The following is a 19,071-nucleotide window of genomic DNA, read 5'->3' on the forward strand; positions in this document are numbered from 1 at the left end:
GATCCATGTTTTTATAGCTTTAAACAGCTGCAGAGGAAACAAACAAAGCTCCAGTGTGTCTGATTTAAAGTGAATAGAATCACTCTGTTTTCTTTAGTGTTTAATCAGCTGAAAATAAGAATCACTGTGTTTTCGTTCCCTCACAATGAGACGTTCATATCTACACAGGGAGCAGGTCCTGGTCTACAGAGATCACCATGCTGCACCGCCATGTTTCTACAGTAGCCCAGAGCGGACAAACCAAACAGTGACTCTAGATAGAGACATTTTATCATGTTGGAGAGCAAGTTTCAGCTGGTTGTAATCTGTAATCCTCACTGCTAGACGCCACTGGACGTTAAAATATGAACAAATGATTGTAGCTCCATGAAACAAACACATTAAAGCTGGAAGCCTCTGCTCAGCACACATGGCATTTTATTTCTGACTCTGAGTGTGTTTACCTCAGACTGTGGTCTCCTCTGTCAGGTGGAGCTTCTCCAGCAGGAGGCGCTGCTGAGGCAGGAGGAGGTCCAGATGGACAGTTTCCAGCTCGCTGCTCTGCAGAAGAAAATCAGACCTCTGCTGCACCAGAACAGCAGCCATGATCACCAGAGGCCTCAGTACTGTGAAAGCAGTTCATCTTCCCCAGGATATCTCCTCCTCCTCTGCTCTGACTCACCCGTCACATCCAGCGTCTGGATAACTGCTGCTACAGAGCTGGTTATGAACTAGTTCAGTCAACTCTGGGTTTTCCTATCAGCCACCAGCACGTTCATGTGAAAGAGGCGGGGCTGTTAATGATGAGTGACATCATCAGTTACCATGGTGATTTATCACAATGAAAAGAGAACCAGCTTCATAGGACTGAGAGCCAGAGTTAACCCTGAAGTGACCTCGCTGACTCCAAATCCTGCTTCGTGGTCCAGACCTCAGGTTAACAGGTGAAGTCTGTTTATTTCTCTCAAGACTCATTTTCTCCTCTGGACCTAACTGTTTCTGTTAAAATGATTATTTCACTGCTTATTGATACATTTCTGATTGGTTGGTTCATATACTGTACTAGGCCATAGCCACTGGTAGCTGTGTCACCTTCTACCTATGCCAGTCCTCAATGCCTATGTGCAGTTTCACATAGATTGACCACGTCAGTGAGTAGAAAAACGTGGGACAGACAGAATGACTGACTGACAGAATGACACACTGACAGTTTCCGTGATGATGTACAGCATACCATACCATGACTTAGTCATACCAAACATTAGAAACAACACCAACATTGGTCCACAGGGGGAGCCACAGCGATCGGTCGCATTTTAGCCATTTTGAAGCATTTTTCTGTTGTTATAGCGCCACCCCAGTCAATAATGGAGGGGTCCCCTCAGATTATGTGTGGTCATATGCCTACAAAGTTGCGTGGTGATGGGTGAAACCCTTGAGATGTTCTACACCTTTATGTGATGAGCCACGCCCTCCGCAATATTCATTGCCTTATAGAAGCTCAGTTTTAGGAAGTTTTCCAACTTTTGCCAAGAGGGAACTTTAGATATTGCTCCCTAGATTATGTTCACCCAGTTTCATGCAGATCGCTCAAACTTCCTAGGAAGAGATCCATTTGAGGTTCATTCATTCATTCATCTTCTAACCGCTTAGAGACAACCATTCACACTCACATTCACACCTACGGACAATTTAGAGTCACCAATTAACCTGCATGTCTTTGGACTGTGGGAGGAAGCCAGAGTGCCCGGAGAGAACCCACGCTGACACGGGGAGAACATGCAAACTCCACACAGAAGGGCTCCCACACCCAGGAACAAATCACGTCTCCTCATCATCATTCCTGTGTCCTGACCGACACACCATCCTGTTTCCTGTCAAAGCCCAGACGAAGTGGCCCTGCTTAATGACACAAATCACAAACAAGGAGCCAGTAACAAGGGGAGAGATGTACATGTGAAACATAAATCACTCTCACACGTCCTTTTATCATGAGTCCAGAGTATCTGCCTGTCAGCAGTGCATTCACCTAGGCCTGTTTCATGATGCAGCTTTTTACAGTTTGTAGTTACACAGACTGATCAAACTGATAAACAGGCAAAGTCCTCATGAGCATCACAGTAAACCTGTAAAACATAACTCACCAAAACGCTGCAGACGGTCAGCTTGCTGCTGCAGCCAGTAAGTACATGGTAAAATGATTCATCATCATTCTGCATGTTATTATATTCATGGCTCATTATACTAACTGTGACATTTAGGACGACTGCAGAACACTGACTGACTGAAATGATAAAGGAAAAATAAGATTCAATTAAAAACAGCTGTTAACCTTCTTGGTTTAGTCTCAGATCAGGATCTGCATCACCTAATAACCGTTACCAGTCACTTATCAAGTTATTTATAAGAGTACATGTCAGTCGGGGTGGGTGATATGACCCTACAATAATATCAGGATATTTCAGGGTATTTTTGTGATGATGATATTCTTGACAATATGACAGATTCATAAAAACTATTTTATTAAGAAGATAGAATCACAACACAATCAGTAAAAACTAAAATGATGTTTCATGTCTTCAGTTTGTGAACAACAACAACAACAGTAACTCAGAGTCAGATTCAGATCCTGTCACAATATTAATAGTTCAACTAAATCAAATCTACCACTAATTACACATTTAAACAAATGTCCCCTGGGATCTATATATATAAATCAACAGCTGATTTCCTTGTGTGTTTTTATGCTCTGCCATTTCTCCTCTAACCATCAGGCTGTAACCTGTGACAGGCTGTTATGAGACAGTCACATATATGGAGTTTATTCACGTAGGTTTGCATCAGCAAAGGTTTGTGACAGAATCAGAGAGGAGAGGGAGAGACGCTGTGCTGCTGCCAGAGGAGCCGCTGAATGAGTTCCCTCTGAGCGCTAAGAGAAGGAAAACATTCAGGACGCCACACTTTATTCCACACTACTGAAGCTGCTCCTCTTTTTACTGGAACCACAGAGGAGTCAGGAATAACTTCACTGTCAGCCAGGCTTGTTGTTGCCGTGGTAACAGTATGACATCAATATGTCAACAAGTCAAAATCTCTGGGCTCATGTCTGGAAAAATGTGCTCCTGGGCTCCCTTGTATGTGAGACGGCCTTTGGCTTTGCCAAGGTCCAGTATCTTCTGTGTGTCCGGGTGGTAATGTGGGCGGGGCCTGTCCTCTCTGGCCGGCCTCGGGGTGAGTGTGCCATGTGCTCTGTCTGTAATCTCAGCTGAATCAAAGCTGGCATCACCCAGCACCGCAGGGAAAAATTCAGCGAGGAATTTGAGCGTGTTACAGTTTTGGGCTCCTTCTTTAATGCACACTGGCCGATGGCTTTGTCTCCTGCGTCTGGTCTCTGGGTCGAGACATTTGTCCTGTATGTTCTTACATTCCTTGGCGATATCTCGTTGTGTCTGCTCCACTGCTGTTACTCTGACCATCGTTTCACTCAGTGCGTTTCTCATTCCTTGGCAGTTGCTGACTGCTTCTGCCTGAGCTGAGCTGAGATGGGCTAGCTCGCTGGCTGGCTTGTGTATGGTCTGCGTGTCCGCCTTCGTCCCTTTACGTAGAGAGGATATGTCTGCTTTAACTTCCTTAAATGATGTCACTATCTCAGCTTTTATCTGAGCCAACATGGCCTCTCTGGAGCTCTGTAGTTCCTCTCTGTATCTGCAGAGAGTGTGGCCACCTGTGAGGTCTCCGCTGTGCTATCCGCCATCTTTGGACTGCTGACTGTGAATGGAGTTACTGTTTTCCAAATCTGTGTTGCCTTTCCCTTACGTGAGCTTTTCTTCACGTCAGTAATGCTGCTGTAGGTGACTTAAGTCTCGTTTCACAGCACAGTATGAACAGTGGTTACATGAGCCTCAAAACCAGACACAACTCAGCCCTGAGCAGAGTGAGCGTCCTCTACTGACCAATCAGACTGCAGTGTTCACAGCTCCACCTTTTAGTACCAGATCTGTGTGCTAGGTACCCCAACAGAGGGGGGACCAAACATGGGGACGCTAAGGAACGCTTCTGTTGGGACCATCCACAACTTTTACTGTGGGAACAGAAACTATGAACCGTACTGCTCGGTGGAAACAGGGCTTTACAGTCAGGTTGTGCCCCTCTCCATGAGCTACTAAAGGTTCAGTGTCTATGTTAGGATATTATTTTGTACAAGCTTCTCTCCTCAGCTGCCTAGTCCCCTGATACCCTCTGACTTCTGATTGAAAAGTTTTCAGTATTGATTCCTGAGAGAGGAGAATCAGGATGCATGTAAGGTGACTTTCACACCTGTAGCTCAGCTCATTTGGTCTGGACCGAAGGAAGAAAATGATCCAGTGTCTTTTATCTGGTCCGGTTCACTTCATCACTGTCAGTGTCTCTAGTCTGTTAGATTTGTTCTGCTGTAAATAAGTCAGCAGCTTCAGACCTCTTTCTCCTGGATCACTCAAGCTCAGCTCGAGAACTCTGAGGTGTGAAGGGTTCGACTTCAGAGCCGAGGCCAGATACTCACAGCTGCTCTCTGTGCAATCTGACAACCTGAGAGAGAAAAACATTGTTTTATTACCACAGTAACAAAGAACACTGTCAGGTGTCTGTTCAAATCAAACATGTCGACACTGATTATAATTTAGGTCTGTTCTTTTAGTTTCTTCCTCTTCTGTGTGCTGTGGTGTTCCCCAAGGCTCCATCTCAGGTCCTATGTTATTTTTTTTTTTTTTTAAGATATTTTTTTGGAGCATTTTTAGCTTTTATTAGACAGGACAGACAAGAATGAAAGGGGGAGGGAGAGAGAGAGAGAGAGAGAGGGACGGACATGCAGCAAAGGGCCACAGGCTGGAGTCAAACCCGGGCCGCTGCGGCAACAGCCTTGTACATGGGGCGCCTGCTCTACCACTAAGCCACCGACGCCCCAGGTCCTATGTTATTTTCATTACACGTGCTTCCACCAGGGTCTGATTTTGAAAAATACTTTTTTAAATATACCTGCACATGTCCTTCAGTCTCTTTTAAGAGATGCGCCAGGCGAGCGGCTCCAGTGGAATGAATAAGCCCCATTTTGGCCGTCCGAAATCTAGTTATTATTAAAATCTATGATTTAGATCCATGTCTGTGAAAACATGGACGCTTCACACACATCTTCCCCCGACAGCACAGAAGATTTATACAATCAGCACAGTTTCAAGATTAGAGTCACCAAATGTCTCCCCGTCTGTTCCTGAGATATGACTTTAAATGATGGACAGAAAAGAACATGATGATGTCACAGTGAAGTTGACCTTTGACCTTTTGGATATAAAATGTCATCACTTCATTATTTTATCCTGTTAGACATGTGTGTGAAGTGTCCTTCAGACATTGCGTACACGAGACCAGGACAGACAGACGGACAGACAGGTGGATGGACAATGTGAAAACATAATGCCTCCGGCCACGGCTGTCGGCTCAGAGGCATAAAAACTTGCTGTAGCGATGGCAGGACTCCAGTCGAATGTAAATCAAGCTTTATTGGTCTCGTCCGGCACTGAACCGCCTATAAACACTTAATTGTTGTTGAACAGTTTGTTTTAGATCGGATGAATCAAAGCAGTTATACGTGGATTTTGTTGCCTTTGGACAGAGACAGGCTAGCTGTGTTCTCCAGTCTTGATGCTAAGCTAAGCTAACCAGCTGCTGGCTGTAGCTTACTATAATATTTAGTACAGAGACATGAGAGTGGGATCAGTCTGAACATTTGACTTTCAGCAGGAAATGAAGTGTATTCCATAAAATGTTGAACTGCTCCTTTAACCCCCCCAACACTCAGTTCAGTCATGGATATATATGACTAACTGGCTGCTACTGAATTATATCTTACAGTATGTGTCTCACTGAAATGTTCTTCCTCTACTTCTTTGGATGAAGCTTTTTAACTCTGCTCACTGCTGATTTCATAAGAACCTGTGGAGCCTCACATGGAGTCCTTGGGCTCCTTTAACAGCAGGTGGCGCTGTGGGTGCCTTTATTTTTGAACATCTTTCATGTTTCATATTTGAGTTGAATCCAAGCTATTGATTTTTATTGGGCCGGCCACATCTTCACAGGAGAAGTTGTAATGATGACAGAAACTCTACATGAATGAACACTTAGAAATCTGTTCTATGTCAGTCCAACTACATTACAGTGTGTGATGAGTCATTGATTTATTTCAGAATAATCTAAACAGAGGACTTTTAGTGTGAAAATGGCCTCAAATACCTGAAAACTGTCTCTGCACACCTGAATGTGTGACAGCATTTGCTTTTTCACTTTTATTTAAATAATGACCACAATACTCACCTCAGTGTCTCCAGTCCACAACGTGGCTCTGCCAAGAACTCACAAAGCTTTGTGACACCACCGTCTCTGAGGTCATTTCCTGTCAGATCCAGGACTCTCAGGTGGGCGGGGTTTGACTTCAGACTGGAACCCAGTGCAGCACAGCCTCTCTGTAAACTTACAGTGAGCCAGTCTGTTGGGGAAAAACAGTTTGAACTTCTAGGTGGTAACATGCAGTGGCAGCTCCAGACCCTGACCTCTGACCCAGCAGCTGAGCTGCAGCTGCAGTCTGAGTCTGACTGACACTGAAATGATCTCAGATTAATAATTAGACATATTATTTACACAGCTGGTGTCCAGAGAAGGAAGAATGACAGGAAACTGTCTGAGAAGTCTCACCTCAGTGTCTCCAGTCTACACTGGGGTTTCCTCAGCCAATCAGAAAGCAGCTCCGCCCCCTGGTCCATCAGGTAGTTGCAGCTCAGGTCGAGCTCTTTGAGATCAGAGGAGCTGCTGAGGGCAGAGGTCAAAGGCCGACAGTGTTCTGCTGATAACCAGCAGGAGTTCAGACTGGAAGGAGGATCAGAGGAGCAGAGGAGGAGAGGAGAGGATCAGAGGAGGAGGAGAGGAGCAGAAAAGGAGAGGAGAGGAGCAGAGGAGGAGGAGAGGAGCAGAGGAGGAGGAGAGGAGGAGAGGAGGAGGAGAGGATAAGAGGAGGAGGAGAGGAGCAGAGGAGGAGAGGAGGAGGAGGAGAGGAGCAGAGAAGGAGAGGAGCAGAGGAGGAGGAGAGGAGGAGAGGAGGAGAGAAGGAGAGGAGGAGAGAAGGAGAGGAGGAGAGGAGATGAGGAGGAGAGGAGGAGGAGAGGAGTACAGGAGGAGAGAAGGAGAGGAGCACAGAAGGAGAGGAGGAGCAGAGGAGGAGGAGAGTAGCAGAGAAGAGGAGGAGGAGAGGAGCAGAGGAGGAGCAGAGGAGGAGAGGAGCAGAGGAGGAGGCTTATTAATCTATCTTTGAAATATTTATAGGTGTCTATTGGAAGACCATGCGGCCCCGCTGTTTTCCCTGCCTTTAATGCACCTATGGCTTCTGATATCTCCTCTTTGCTTAAAGCTTTATCCAAAGCTGCCTTACTTTCCTCTGAACTTTTAGGAATCTTCATTTTGTCCAGGAATTCACACTGAGTGTTACAGTTAGTAGAATATTCACATCTACAGAGATTTTCCTACAAGTTTTTAAAGGCTGTATTAATTTCTGATGGATTCATTCTATTATTCCCATTCCTGTCCTCAATATTAGTCATTGCTGTCTCTGTCTGTTGTTGTTTGATGCGCCATGCCAAGAGTCTACCTGGCTTTTCCCCTCGCTCATAATAGGCTTCTTTGAGCCTCATTATATTTGCAGCAGCCCTATGGGATGATAGCTCATTATATTGTGTCCTAAGTTATAATAATTGTTTTGAGGTGTCATGGTTACTCTGTCCTTCCTGGGAGCTCTTATTCTCTACAATTTGAATCTTGGATTCCACTTCTCTAAATCTCCCCCTGATTCTCTTGCTTTCTGACTTGTATAGCTCATAATTTGGCCTCCAATAAATGCCTTAAAGGCTTCCCATCTGATTATGGCAGTGGTCTGGGCTGTGTTTATTTCAACATATGTGTCTATTTGATTTCCTAGAAAGTGGAGACATTTAAAGTCTTGCATCCATTTTTGGATTGATTTTGAAATCACTGAATCCCAAGATGGCTGTGCCCCAGTTACTGCATGCAACAGTTTTCCTACTGCCCCTGAAGTGAACTGGTTTAAAGAGATATTTAATAGGTTTTAATTATTCTGACAGCTGTCTTTTATTACTGATCTTATGGAATAAATCTTTTAATCTCACTTGTGTTTTTAACTCTTCTCTAGGCTGATTTCATAAGAACCTGTGGAGCCTCACATGGAGTCCTTGGGCTCCTTTAACAGCAGGTGGCGCTGTGGGTGCCTTTATTTTTGAACATCTTTCATGTTTCATATTTGAGTTGAATCCAAGCTATTGATTTTTATTGGGCCGGCCACATCTTCACAGGAGAAGTTGTAATGATGACAGAAACTCTACATGAATGAACACTTAGAAATCTGTTCTATGTCAGTCCAACTACATTACAGTGTGTGATGAGTCATTGATTTATTTCAGAATAATCTAAACAGAGGACTTTTAGTGTGAAAATGGCCTCAAATACCTGAAAACTGTCTCTGCACACCTGAATGTGTGACAGCATTTGCTTTTTCACTTTTATTTAAATAATGACCACAATACTCACCTCAGTGTCTCCAGTCCACAACGTGGCTCTGCCAAGAACTCACAAAGCTTTGTGACACCACCGTCTCTGAGGACATTTCCTGTCAGATCCAGGTCTCTCAGGTGGGCGGGGTTTGACTTCAGACTGGAACCCAGTGCAGCACAGCCTCTCTCTGTAAACTGACAGCAAGCCAGTCTGTTGGGGAAAAACAGTTTGAACTTCTAGGTGGTAACATGCAGTGGCAGCTCCAGACCCTGACCTCTGACCCAGCAGCTGAGCTGCAGCTGCAGTCTGAGTCTGACTGACACTGAAATGATCTCAGATTAATAATTAGACATATTATTTACACAGCTGGTGTCCAGAGAAGGAAGAATGACAGGAAACTGTCTGAGAAGTCTCACCTCAGTGTCTCCAGTCTACACTGGGGTTTCCTCAGCCAATCAGAAAGCAGCTCCGCCCCCTGGTCCATCAGGTAGTTGCAGCTCAGGTCGAGCTCTTTGAGATCAGAGGAGCTGCTGAGGGCAGAGGTCAAAGGCCGACAGCATCCTGCTGATAACATGCAGGAGTTCAGACTGGAAGGAGGAGCAGAGGGGGGAGCAGAGGAGGAGGAGCGGAGCAGAGAAGGAGAGGAGGAGGAGGAGAGGAGCAGAGGAGGAGAGAAGCAGAGGAGGAGGAGAGGAGCAGAGTAGCAGAGGAGGAAGAGGAGCAGAATATAAGAAGTCTTTCCAGCAACTACGACAAATTTATCCATTATTTATCTTTAATTAAACATGATTTTTCGGTTATTGCTTTATCAGAAACATGGCTAACAGAAGCATCTAAAGAAATTTTCAAATTACCCAATTATAATGTGGTCCACAATGTCAGGGAGAATAGATCTGGAGGTGGGGTGTCTCTGTTTATTCATGATGATTATGAATTTAGAATCAGGACTGATCTCTCTCTGAAATCTGATAAGGCTGAGGTGGAATCAGTGTTTGTAGAACTCTTTGGTGTCTCTGGTGGAAGGAATATTATTATTGGTGTTATTTATCGCCCACATGATTCTATCATCAAAAATTTTAACGATAGTTTGTTAAGTTCTCTAGATCTGATAAATAAGGAAGGAAAACTCTGTTATATTTTAGGAGATTTCAATATAAACCTCTTTAAACATAAATCAGAGACCCTTAGTGGGGATTTTCTTAATGTTCTCTATTCTAGTTACTTTTTCCCACTTATTCATAAGTCCACACGTGTTAATGGAAATTCAGCAACTTTGATTGATAACATTTTAACTAACTCTCTGGGTAAAGGGACGAAATCTGGGGTTTTGTATTCAGACTTGTCAGATCATTTCCCCATATTCCAGTACTCTATAATGAAGGCTGATCGAACAAAATATGTTAGGAAAATAAACCACAAAAGAATAATGGGCAAGCAAAATATTTCAAAATTTAAAGACATGCTCGCCAGTATTTCATGGAATGATATATAATCATTATATACAGCATTATAAAATAATGCTGATTTTGCATATCAAAAGTTTATGAAGATTATTAGCTATAATTTCAATGAATGTTTTCCAATTGGCAGATCCACCAAGAAATGCAGTCAAGACTTTAATAAGCCTTGGTTTACAGTGGATTTATCAAAGCTGTTGAAGAAAAAGAATAAATTATATCGAAAATATATCTCAAATCCTACTCCTCTCACCTTTAGTGTTTATAAATCTCATAGAAATAAATATACACATTCAGTTAGATCTGCAAAAAAGAAATATTACTGTGAAGAATTTAAGAGGTGTTCAAAGGATATTAAAACCACATGGAAAGTCATTAATCAGCTGCTACAAGGAGAAAAGAGTACACTAGAGTTACCTTCAGCTTTTTTGGATGGGGAAAAATTTCTTAACAATCCATTTGATATAGCCCAAAAATTTAATGATTTTTTTGTTAACACTGGTTGTGAACTAGCAAGTAAAATCCCTCCTTGTCATGGTAATCCACTGGATTTCATCCAAAGAAGTTTTCCTATTATCTCTTCTTTCAAGCTTCCTGATATCTATGAAATAAGCGACATAATTGATGAACTAAAATCATCATCAGCTGGTCATGACAATATTTCTGTGCATCTTGTCAAACAGGTGAAAGAGTCCATACTGCAGCCACTGGTCCACATCTTTTCATTGTCTTTGAAAACTGGCGTTGTGCCTGAGGATTTAAAAGTTGCCAAAGTTTTACCTCTGTTTAAAGCAGATGATCCACGTTGTTTTAACAACTATAGACCTATATCTATTTTGCCATGCTTTTCAAAAATTTTAGAAAAAATTGTATACAAACAAATTCTTTTTCATTTAGATTCTAATTTAATTCTTTACAAACACCAGTACAGTTTTCGAAAGCATCATTCCACTTATATGGCTCTGCTTCACCTGATCGACAAAGTTAATTGTGCACTTGAGAACAATGAGTATACTTGTAGTATTTTCATTGATATTTCAAAAGCTTTTGATACTGTAAATCATCATATCTTATTGTCAAAAATGTATAAATATGGTTTTCATGGTGTTACATACAAATGGTTAACTAATTATGTCACTGATAGAAGTCAGTTCGTTTGTGTTAAGGGTTGCTGTTCTAACAAAGCTAGATTACCCTGTGGTCGCACAGGTTCCATTCTGGGGCCATTATTATTCCTTATTTATATAAATGATTTATCTAATATTTCAAACATCCTGTGTCCAATAATGTTTGCTGATGACACAACCCTTGTTCTCTCTAATTCAAATTTTGATTCACTTATGAAGGATGCGAATGCTGGCTTAGCTGCCTATGCTGTGTGGTTCAGACTAAATAAATTATCTTTGAATATAAGGAAATCTAACTTTATTATCTTCAGTGGCAAAAAAAACGTATTCAAAAGACTTATCCAAAATTATAATTGAGTCTGTTAAGATGCCTCAGGTGGCCAGTACAAAATTTTTGGGCATTTATGTTGATGAGAATTTGAATTGGAGAACAAGCTGACTGGGTCAGTAAAAAAATCCATAAATCTCTTGGTATAATAACGAGGGTCAGTAATCTTGTTACCGCAAACTGTCTCCAAATTCTATATTATAGTTTGATTTATCCCTATCTTTCATATTGTAATATTGTTTGGGCAAGCACTTTTCCGACTACTCTTCTTAAAATTTTGGTCCTGCAGAAACGCTTTGTTAGGATCGCAACCAGATCAGTGTCATACGCTTCATCTGCCCCGTTATTTCAGAGACTTCAAATTCTCACTATTTATGACATTAATATGTTTCAAACATGTATTTTTACTTACAAAATACTTTTTAGTGAGGGGAATATTCCTGAGCAGTTCACAACTTATTTTACAGCTAATTCACAGTTACATTCACACTTAACTCGTAAATCTTCAGCTCTTCATCTTCCTAAATTTCTTACTTGTCGAGGGCAGTTTTCTATAAGATTTAGGGCAGCGAAATTATGGAATGATTTTTTCCACCTGACAAAAACCTGCATCTCTATAAAGTGTTACAAGAAATGCCTGAAAAAACATTTAACTGCTGCTTTGTAAAGGGTGTTTCTTGTGTATTTTTGTCCTTGTTTTAAATCTGTTTTATTTATTGTGATGTATTTTGCTCCTGCTCAAGGGTCAACGCAGTATAAATTATCATATAATTCACACATTGACTCACACATACATATGTCTATCATACTAACATCATCTTACATATCATCTAGTTGTATTTTCTGCTCTCAAACGGATTCTATTATTGCTGTCTTTTGTTGTTACAGTCAAGCTTATTTTGTTACCAGTAGTTTTGCTATCACTTGTACTATTTTATGTATTTTTATGCATTTTTCTGTACTTTTGAGTTTTTATTAACTTTGTGAAAATTTCATTAGTTGGAGGCTTTAAATAAGCCCTCTGGGTTTTTTGCCTCTCCCTGCACTGTATTTAATTATTTTTTTTTCTTGCTGTTTTGTGTTTTTTTAATTGTGCAAAAAATAAACCAAACCAAACCAAACCAGAGGAGGAGGAAAGGAGGAGAGAAGGAGAAGAGGACGAGAGGAGCAGAGAAGGAGAGGAGCAGAGGAGCAGGAAAGCAGCAGAGGAGGAGGAGAGGAGGAGCAGTGGAGGAGAGGAGGAGATGAGGAGGAGGAGGAGGAGAGGAGCAGAGAAGGAGAGGAGAGAGAGGAGAGGAGGAAGAGAGGAGCAGAAAAGGAGAGGAGGAGAGGATCAGAGGAGGAGAGGAGGAGGAGAGGGGCAGAGAAGGAGAGGAAGAGGAGGAGGAGGAGGAGGAGGAGGAGGAGGAGAGGAGCAGAGAAGGAGAGGAGGAGGAGGAGGAGGAGAGGAGGAAGAGAGGAGCAGAAAAGGAGAGGAGGAGAGGATCAGAGGAGGAGAGGAGGAGGAGAGGGGCAGAGAAGGAGAGGAGGAGGAGGAGGAGGAGGAGAGGAGGAAGAGAGGAGTAGAAAAGGAGAGGAGGAGAGGAGCAGAGGAGGAGGAGAAGAGGAGAGGATCAGAGGAAGAGAGGAGCAGAGGAAGACGGGGAGGAGCAGAGGAGGAGGAGAGGAGCAGATGAGGAGAGGAGGAGGAGAGGAGCAGAGAAGGAGAGGAGCAGAGAAGGAGAGGAGCAGAGGAGGAGAGGAGCAGTGGAGGAGTAGAGGAGCAGAGAAGGGGAGGAGGAGAGAAGGAGAGGAGGAGGAGAGGAGCAGAGAAGGAGAGGAAGAGAGGAGCAGAGGAGAGGAGCAGATGAGGAGAGGATCAGAGGAGGAGGAGGAGGAGAGGAGGAGGAGGAGAGGAGAGGAGCAGAGGAGGAGAGGAGCAGAGAAGGAGAGGAGCAGAGGAGGAGAGGAGCAGAGGAGGAGAGCAGGAGATGATCAGAGGAGGAGAGGAGCAGAGGAGGAGGAGAGGAGCAGAGGAGGAGGAGAGGAGCAGAGGAGGAGGCTTATTAATCTATCTTTGAAATATTTATAGGTGTCTATTGGAAGACCATGCGGCCCCGCTGTTTTCCCTGCCTTTAATGCACCTATGGCTTCTGATATCTCCTCTTTGCTTAAAGCTTTATCCAAAGCTGCCTTACTTTCCTCTGAACTTTTAGGAATGTTCATTTTGTCCAGGAATTCACACTGAGTGTTACAGTTAGTAGAATATTCACATCTACAGAGATTTTCCTACAAGTTTTTAAAGGCTGTATTAATTTCTGATGGATTCATTCTATTATTCCCATTCCTGTCCTCAATATTAGTCATTGCTGTCTCTGTCTGTTGTTGTTTGATGCGCCATGCCAAGAGTCTACCTGGCTTTTCCCCTCGCTCATAATAGGCTTCTTTGAGCCTCATTATATTTGCAGCAGCCCTATGGGATGATAGCTCATTATATTGTGTCCTAAGTTATAATAATTGTTTTGAGGTGTCATGGTTACTCTGTCCTTCCTGGGAGCTCTTATTCTCTACAATTTGAATCTTGGATTCCAGTTCTCTAAATCTCCCCCTGATTCTCTTGCTTTCTGACTTGTATAGCTCATAATTTGGCCTCCAATAAATGCCTTAAAGGCTTCCCATCTGATTATGGCAGTGGTCTGGGCTGTGTTTATTTCAACATATGTGTCTATTTGATTTCCTAGAAAGTGGAGACATTTAAAGTCTTGCATCCATTTTTGGATTGATTTTGAAATCACTGAATCCCAAGATGGCTGTGCCCCAGTTACTGCATGCAACAGTTTTTTCCTACTGCCCCTGAAGTGAACTGGTTTAAAGAGATATTTAATAGGTTTTAATTATTCTGACAGCTGTCTTTTATTACTGATCTTATGGAATAAATCTTTTAATCTCACTTGTGTTTTTTAACTCTGCTCACTGCTGATTTCATAAGAACCTGTGGAGCCTCACATGGAGTCCTTGGGCTCCTTTAACAACAGGTGGCGCTGTGGGTGCCTTTATTTTTGAACATCTTTCATGTTTCATATTTGAGTTGAATCCAAGCTATTGATTTTTATTGGGGGCCACATCTTCACAGGAGAAGTTGTAATGATGACAGAAACTCTACATGAATGAACACTTAGAAATCTGTTCTATGTCAGTCCAACTACATTACAGTGTGTGATGAGTCATTGATTTATTTCAGAATAATCTAAACAGAGGACTTTTAGTGTGAAAATGGCCTCAAATACCTGAAAACTGTCTCTGCACACCTGAATGTGTGACAGCATTTGCTTTTTCACTTTTATTTAAATAATGACCACAATACTCACCTCAGTGTCTCCAGTCCACAACGTGGCTCTGCCAAGAACTCACAAAGCTTTGTGACACCACCGTCTCTGAGGTCATTTCCTGTCAGATCCAGGACTCTCAGGTGGGCGGGGTTTGACTTCAGACTGGAACCCAGTGCAGCACAGCCTCTCTCTGTAAACTGACAGCGAGCCAGTCTGTTGGGGAAAAACAGTTTGAACTTCTAGGTGGTAACATGCAGTGGCAGCTCCAGACCCTGACCTCTGACCCAGCAGCTGAGCTGCAGCTGCAGTCTGAGTCTGACTGACACTGAAATGATCTCAGATTAATAATTAGACATATTATTTACACAGCTGGTGTCCAGAGAAGGAAGAATGACAGGAAACTGTCTGAGAAGTCTCACCTCAGTGTCTTCAGTCTACACTGGGGTTTCCTCAGCCAATCAGAAAGCAGCTCCGCCCCCTGGTCCATCAGCTGGTTGTAGCTCAGGTCGAGCTCTTTGAGATCAGAGGAGCTGCTGAGGGCAGAGGTCAAAGACCGACAGCATTCTGCTGATAACCTGCAGGAGTTCAGACTGGAAGGAGGAGCAGAGGATCAGAGGAGCAGAGGAGGAGGAGAGGAGCAGAGAAGGAGAGGAGGAGGAGGAGAGGAGCAAAGGAGGAGGAGAGGAGCAGAGCAGCAGAGGACGAGAGGAGGAGGAGGAGAGGAGCAGAGGAGGAGAGGAGCAGAGGAGGCTTATTAATCTATCTTTGAAATATTTATAGGTGTCTATTGGAAGACCATGCGGCCCCGCTGTTTTCCCTGCCTTTAATGCACCTATGGCTTCTGATATCTCCTCTTTGCTTAAAGCTTTATCCAAAGCTGCCTTACTTTCCTCTGAACTTTTAGGAATGTTCATTTTGTCCAGGAATTCACACTGAGTGTTACAGTTAGTAGAATATTCACATCTACAGAGATTTTCCTACAAGTTTTTAAAGGCTGTATTAATTTCTGATGGATTCATTCTATTATTCCCATTCCTGTCCTCAATATTAGTCATTGCTGTCTCTGTCTGTTGTTGTTTGATGCGCCATGCCAAGAGTCTACCTGGCTTTTCCCCTCGCTCATAATAGGCTTCTTTGAGCCTCATTATATTTGCAGCAGCCCTATGGGATGATAGCTCATTATATTGTGTCCTAAGTTATAATAATTGTTTTGAGGTGTCATGGTTACTCTGTCCTTCCTGGGAGCTCTTATTCTCTACAATTTGAATCTTGGATTCCACTTCTCGAAATCTCCCCCTGATTCTCTTGCTTTCTGACTTGTATAGCTCATAATTTGGCCTCCAATAAATGCCTTAAAGGCTTCCCATCTGATTATGGCAGTGGTCTGGGCTGTGTTTATTTCAACATATGTGTCTATTTGATTTCCTAGAAAGTGGAGACATTTAAAGTCTTGCATCCATTTTTGGATTGATTTTGAAATCACTGAATCCCAAGATGGCTGTGCCCCAGTTACTGCATGCAACAGTTTTTTCCTACTGCCCCTGAAGTGAACTGGTTTAAAGAGATATTTAATAGGTTTTAATTCTTCTGACAGCTGTCTTTTATTACTGATCTTATGGAATAAATCTTTTAATCTCACTTGTGTTTTTTAACTCTGCTCACTGCTGATTTCATAAGAACCTGTGGAGCCTCACATGGAGTCCTTGGGCTCCTTTAACAGCAGGTGGCGCTTTGTGTCCTTTATTTTTGAACATCTTTCATGTTTCATATTTGAGTTGAATCCAAGCTATTGATTTTTATTGGGCCGGCCACATCTTCACAGGAGAAGTTGTAATGATGACAGAAACTCTACATGAATGAACACTTAGAAATCTGTTCTATGTCAGTCCAACTACATTACAGTGTGTGATGAGTCATTGATTTATTTCAGAATAATCTAAACAGAGGACTTTTAGTGTGAAAATGGCCTCAAATACCTGAAAACTGTCTCTGCACACCTGAATGTGTGACAGCATTTGCTTTTTCACTTTTATTTAAATAATGACCACAATACTCACCTCAGTGTCTCCAGTCCACAACGTGGCTCTGCCAAGAACTCACAAAGCTTTGTGACATCACCGTCTCTGAGGTCATTTCCTGTCAGATCCAGGACTCTCAGGTGGGCGGGGTTTGACTTCAGACTGGAACCCAGTGCAGCACAGCCTCTCTCTGTAAACTGACAGTCAGCCAGTCTGTTGGGGAAAAACAGTTTGAACTTCTAGGTGGTAACATGCAGTGGCAGCTCCAGACCCTGACCTCTGACCTTTTTAAACATATGGGCAGTGTTGAGTGTAGCGTCAGAGTACTCAGATTACTTTTTCATCGTAGCATCTAACGTAACGCATTAGTTTTGCACTTTAATTTGTCAGTTATTTTGTTACATTTTCAAATAAGCAGTGTGTTGCTTTAAAAATGTTCCTGTATTTCCATGTTTCTTTTGTTGCCATTAACTGCATGTTTGTTGAAACATGATGTGCTGTAGACGATACAAGCTGCTGTATTGTTTTCACAGAGGCTAACGTAGGCTGTGCCTCTGTGCCTCCGCCCAGCTCACTGTCACTCCTGTTATTAGTCTGCAGAGTCACAGGTTATGGGCCGCGGACTCGGATATGCAACAGTGGTAGAATTATAATAATTAATACGAATAATAATTAGTATAATGTTTGGTATCAAAAGGTACATTAGAGGGACAAAACAATCAACTGATTAGAATTTGATGATCGAAGGTCAAAGGTCACTGTGACCTTACAAAACACATTTTTGGCCATAACTCAAGAGCTCATACGACATTATGACAAAGTTTCACACAAATGTCTGACAGGATAAAATGATGAAGAGATGACATTTAATTAGGGCTGAAACGATTCCTCGAGTAACTTGAATATCAATTTCTAAAAAGCCTCGAGGCAAGCTTTAAATCCAGTACAACTATACAGCGCACTGTGTGTCGCATGGATGGTTGTTTCTGTTACACAAGTGCTATATTACATTGCTGTTGACAGTCTACACAGCTGTAACGTGAAAAGAAAGAGCGAGAGACAAAAACAGGAGACACGCCGAGCGGACTCGACACAACAGGGTGACGTCAACATCAAATTCAATATCACCGCAATGCTCAGCGTGAGGGTGGGCGAGTTCAACGTTTTGAAAACACTCCCATTTTCACAGGTAACTTAGCCTGTCCCCCTGCCACAGGAAATAACGGATTAATCCTGGAAAGCTGTTGATGTAGCACTTTTCTCTTTATGAAAGTAACACGGCGATTATTCGACCAATGAGAATTTGGTCGGACGAGAGCATAGCGACCAAATAATCGACCAGTCGACCAGGAGACTACAGCCCTAAATTTTTTTTATTGTACTCTCAAGTCGCAGAGTCGTACTTTGGACAGCTTTGTGCAGAGGGCTCCACCATGTTCAACTGAGCAAGCAGTTGAGTTCACAGACAGCAGATGCATCATCTGATCTGTCACAGCTGTTTAAAGTGCAGACAAATGTTTTTGCAATTAAAGCAATAAAAATATTGAATTTTCAAAAAAGCAAACTAACGTGTTGCTCATTTCTCTCATTTCTGAGACTTTTTATTGTTTTCTCTTTTACATATGACTTTTGCCCTGAAATGAAGCCAAAGTCATTTAATGAAAACAGGCAGTATTTCTGATCCAATTACTCCATTAATCACTGAATAATCAATAGAATACTTGATTACTAAAAGAATCGATAGCTGCAGCCCTACATTTAATATCCAAAAGGTCAAAGGTCAGCTTCACTCTGACATCATGATATTTTCTGACCATTATTCACCTTGAAACTGTGCTGATCTTGTTTTGGCAAAAGATTAGTTTAAATCTTTGAAGACTGTAAATGTGCGTGATCACCATGTGATATGAGACATTTAAAGGTAAACTCTCGTCTATGTTTGCTGTGATATGAAGGAAAACAGAATCACTCTCAGTGTAAGTGTCCATCAGTCAGTATTACTTGTCACCTCACACACTAACTGTGCATCTGGATGTTCTCACCTGAGTCTCTGGAGTTTGCAGTTGGGACTCTTTAGACCGTCAGAGAGCAGCGTCACTCCAGAGTCCTGCAGTTTGTTTCTGCTCAGGTCTAACTCCTCCAGACTAGAAGACTTCAGGCTGAGAGCTGATGAAATGTTCTTGCAACATCTGTCAGTGAGGTTACAGCCACTTAACCTGAAGTGAAAAACAAAATGACTGTTAACATTTTACAGACACTCCCCTCTGT

The 19,071-nt window shown here is 42.5% G+C and overlaps 1 protein-coding gene and 1 long non-coding RNA gene across 35 annotated transcripts in view; one reads left to right on the forward strand and one right to left on the reverse strand.

Annotated features, from left to right (window-relative positions):
* Nucleotides 1–7: 7 nt before the first annotated feature.
* The window catches only part of LOC125886142 (NACHT, LRR and PYD domains-containing protein 12-like), a 50,849-nt gene continuing 31,785 nt past the window's right edge, over nt 8–19,071 (reverse strand). For 14 of the 34 annotated variants that reach the window (XM_049572117.1, XM_049572120.1, XM_049572121.1 and 11 more), the window contains 8 exons: nt 18,846–19,019; nt 16,843–17,016; nt 15,205–15,375; nt 14,825–14,998; nt 8,982–9,152; nt 8,602–8,775; nt 6,703–6,873; nt 2,480–4,545 (listed from right to left, as the gene is read on the reverse strand). In XM_049572117.1, coding sequence (XP_049428074.1) covers nt 4,365–4,545; nt 6,703–6,873; nt 8,602–8,775; nt 8,982–9,152; nt 14,825–14,998; nt 15,205–15,375; nt 16,843–17,016; nt 18,846–19,019 — 1,390 coding nt within the window. In that variant the 3' untranslated portion in view covers nt 2,480–4,364. Of the gene's footprint in view, nt 774–2,479; nt 4,546–6,324; nt 6,497–6,702; nt 6,874–8,601; nt 8,776–8,981; nt 9,153–14,824; nt 14,999–15,204; nt 15,376–16,842; nt 17,017–18,845; nt 19,020–19,071 lie in introns of those variants that run through there. The other 20 variants (XR_007448995.1, XR_007448994.1, XR_007448998.1 and 17 more) reach the window with 20 other exon arrangements.
* On the forward strand, nt 8,553–17,706 carry LOC125886148 (uncharacterized). Its single transcript, XR_007449000.1, has 3 exons — nt 8,553–8,693; nt 14,917–15,028; nt 17,047–17,706. It is a non-coding gene; the product is annotated as an uncharacterized LOC125886148 (long non-coding RNA).

The sequence above is a fragment of the Epinephelus fuscoguttatus genome, linkage group LG3, assembly GCF_011397635.1.
Source record: "Epinephelus fuscoguttatus linkage group LG3, E.fuscoguttatus.final_Chr_v1".
Taxonomy (NCBI): Eukaryota; Metazoa; Chordata; class Actinopteri; order Perciformes; family Serranidae; genus Epinephelus; species Epinephelus fuscoguttatus.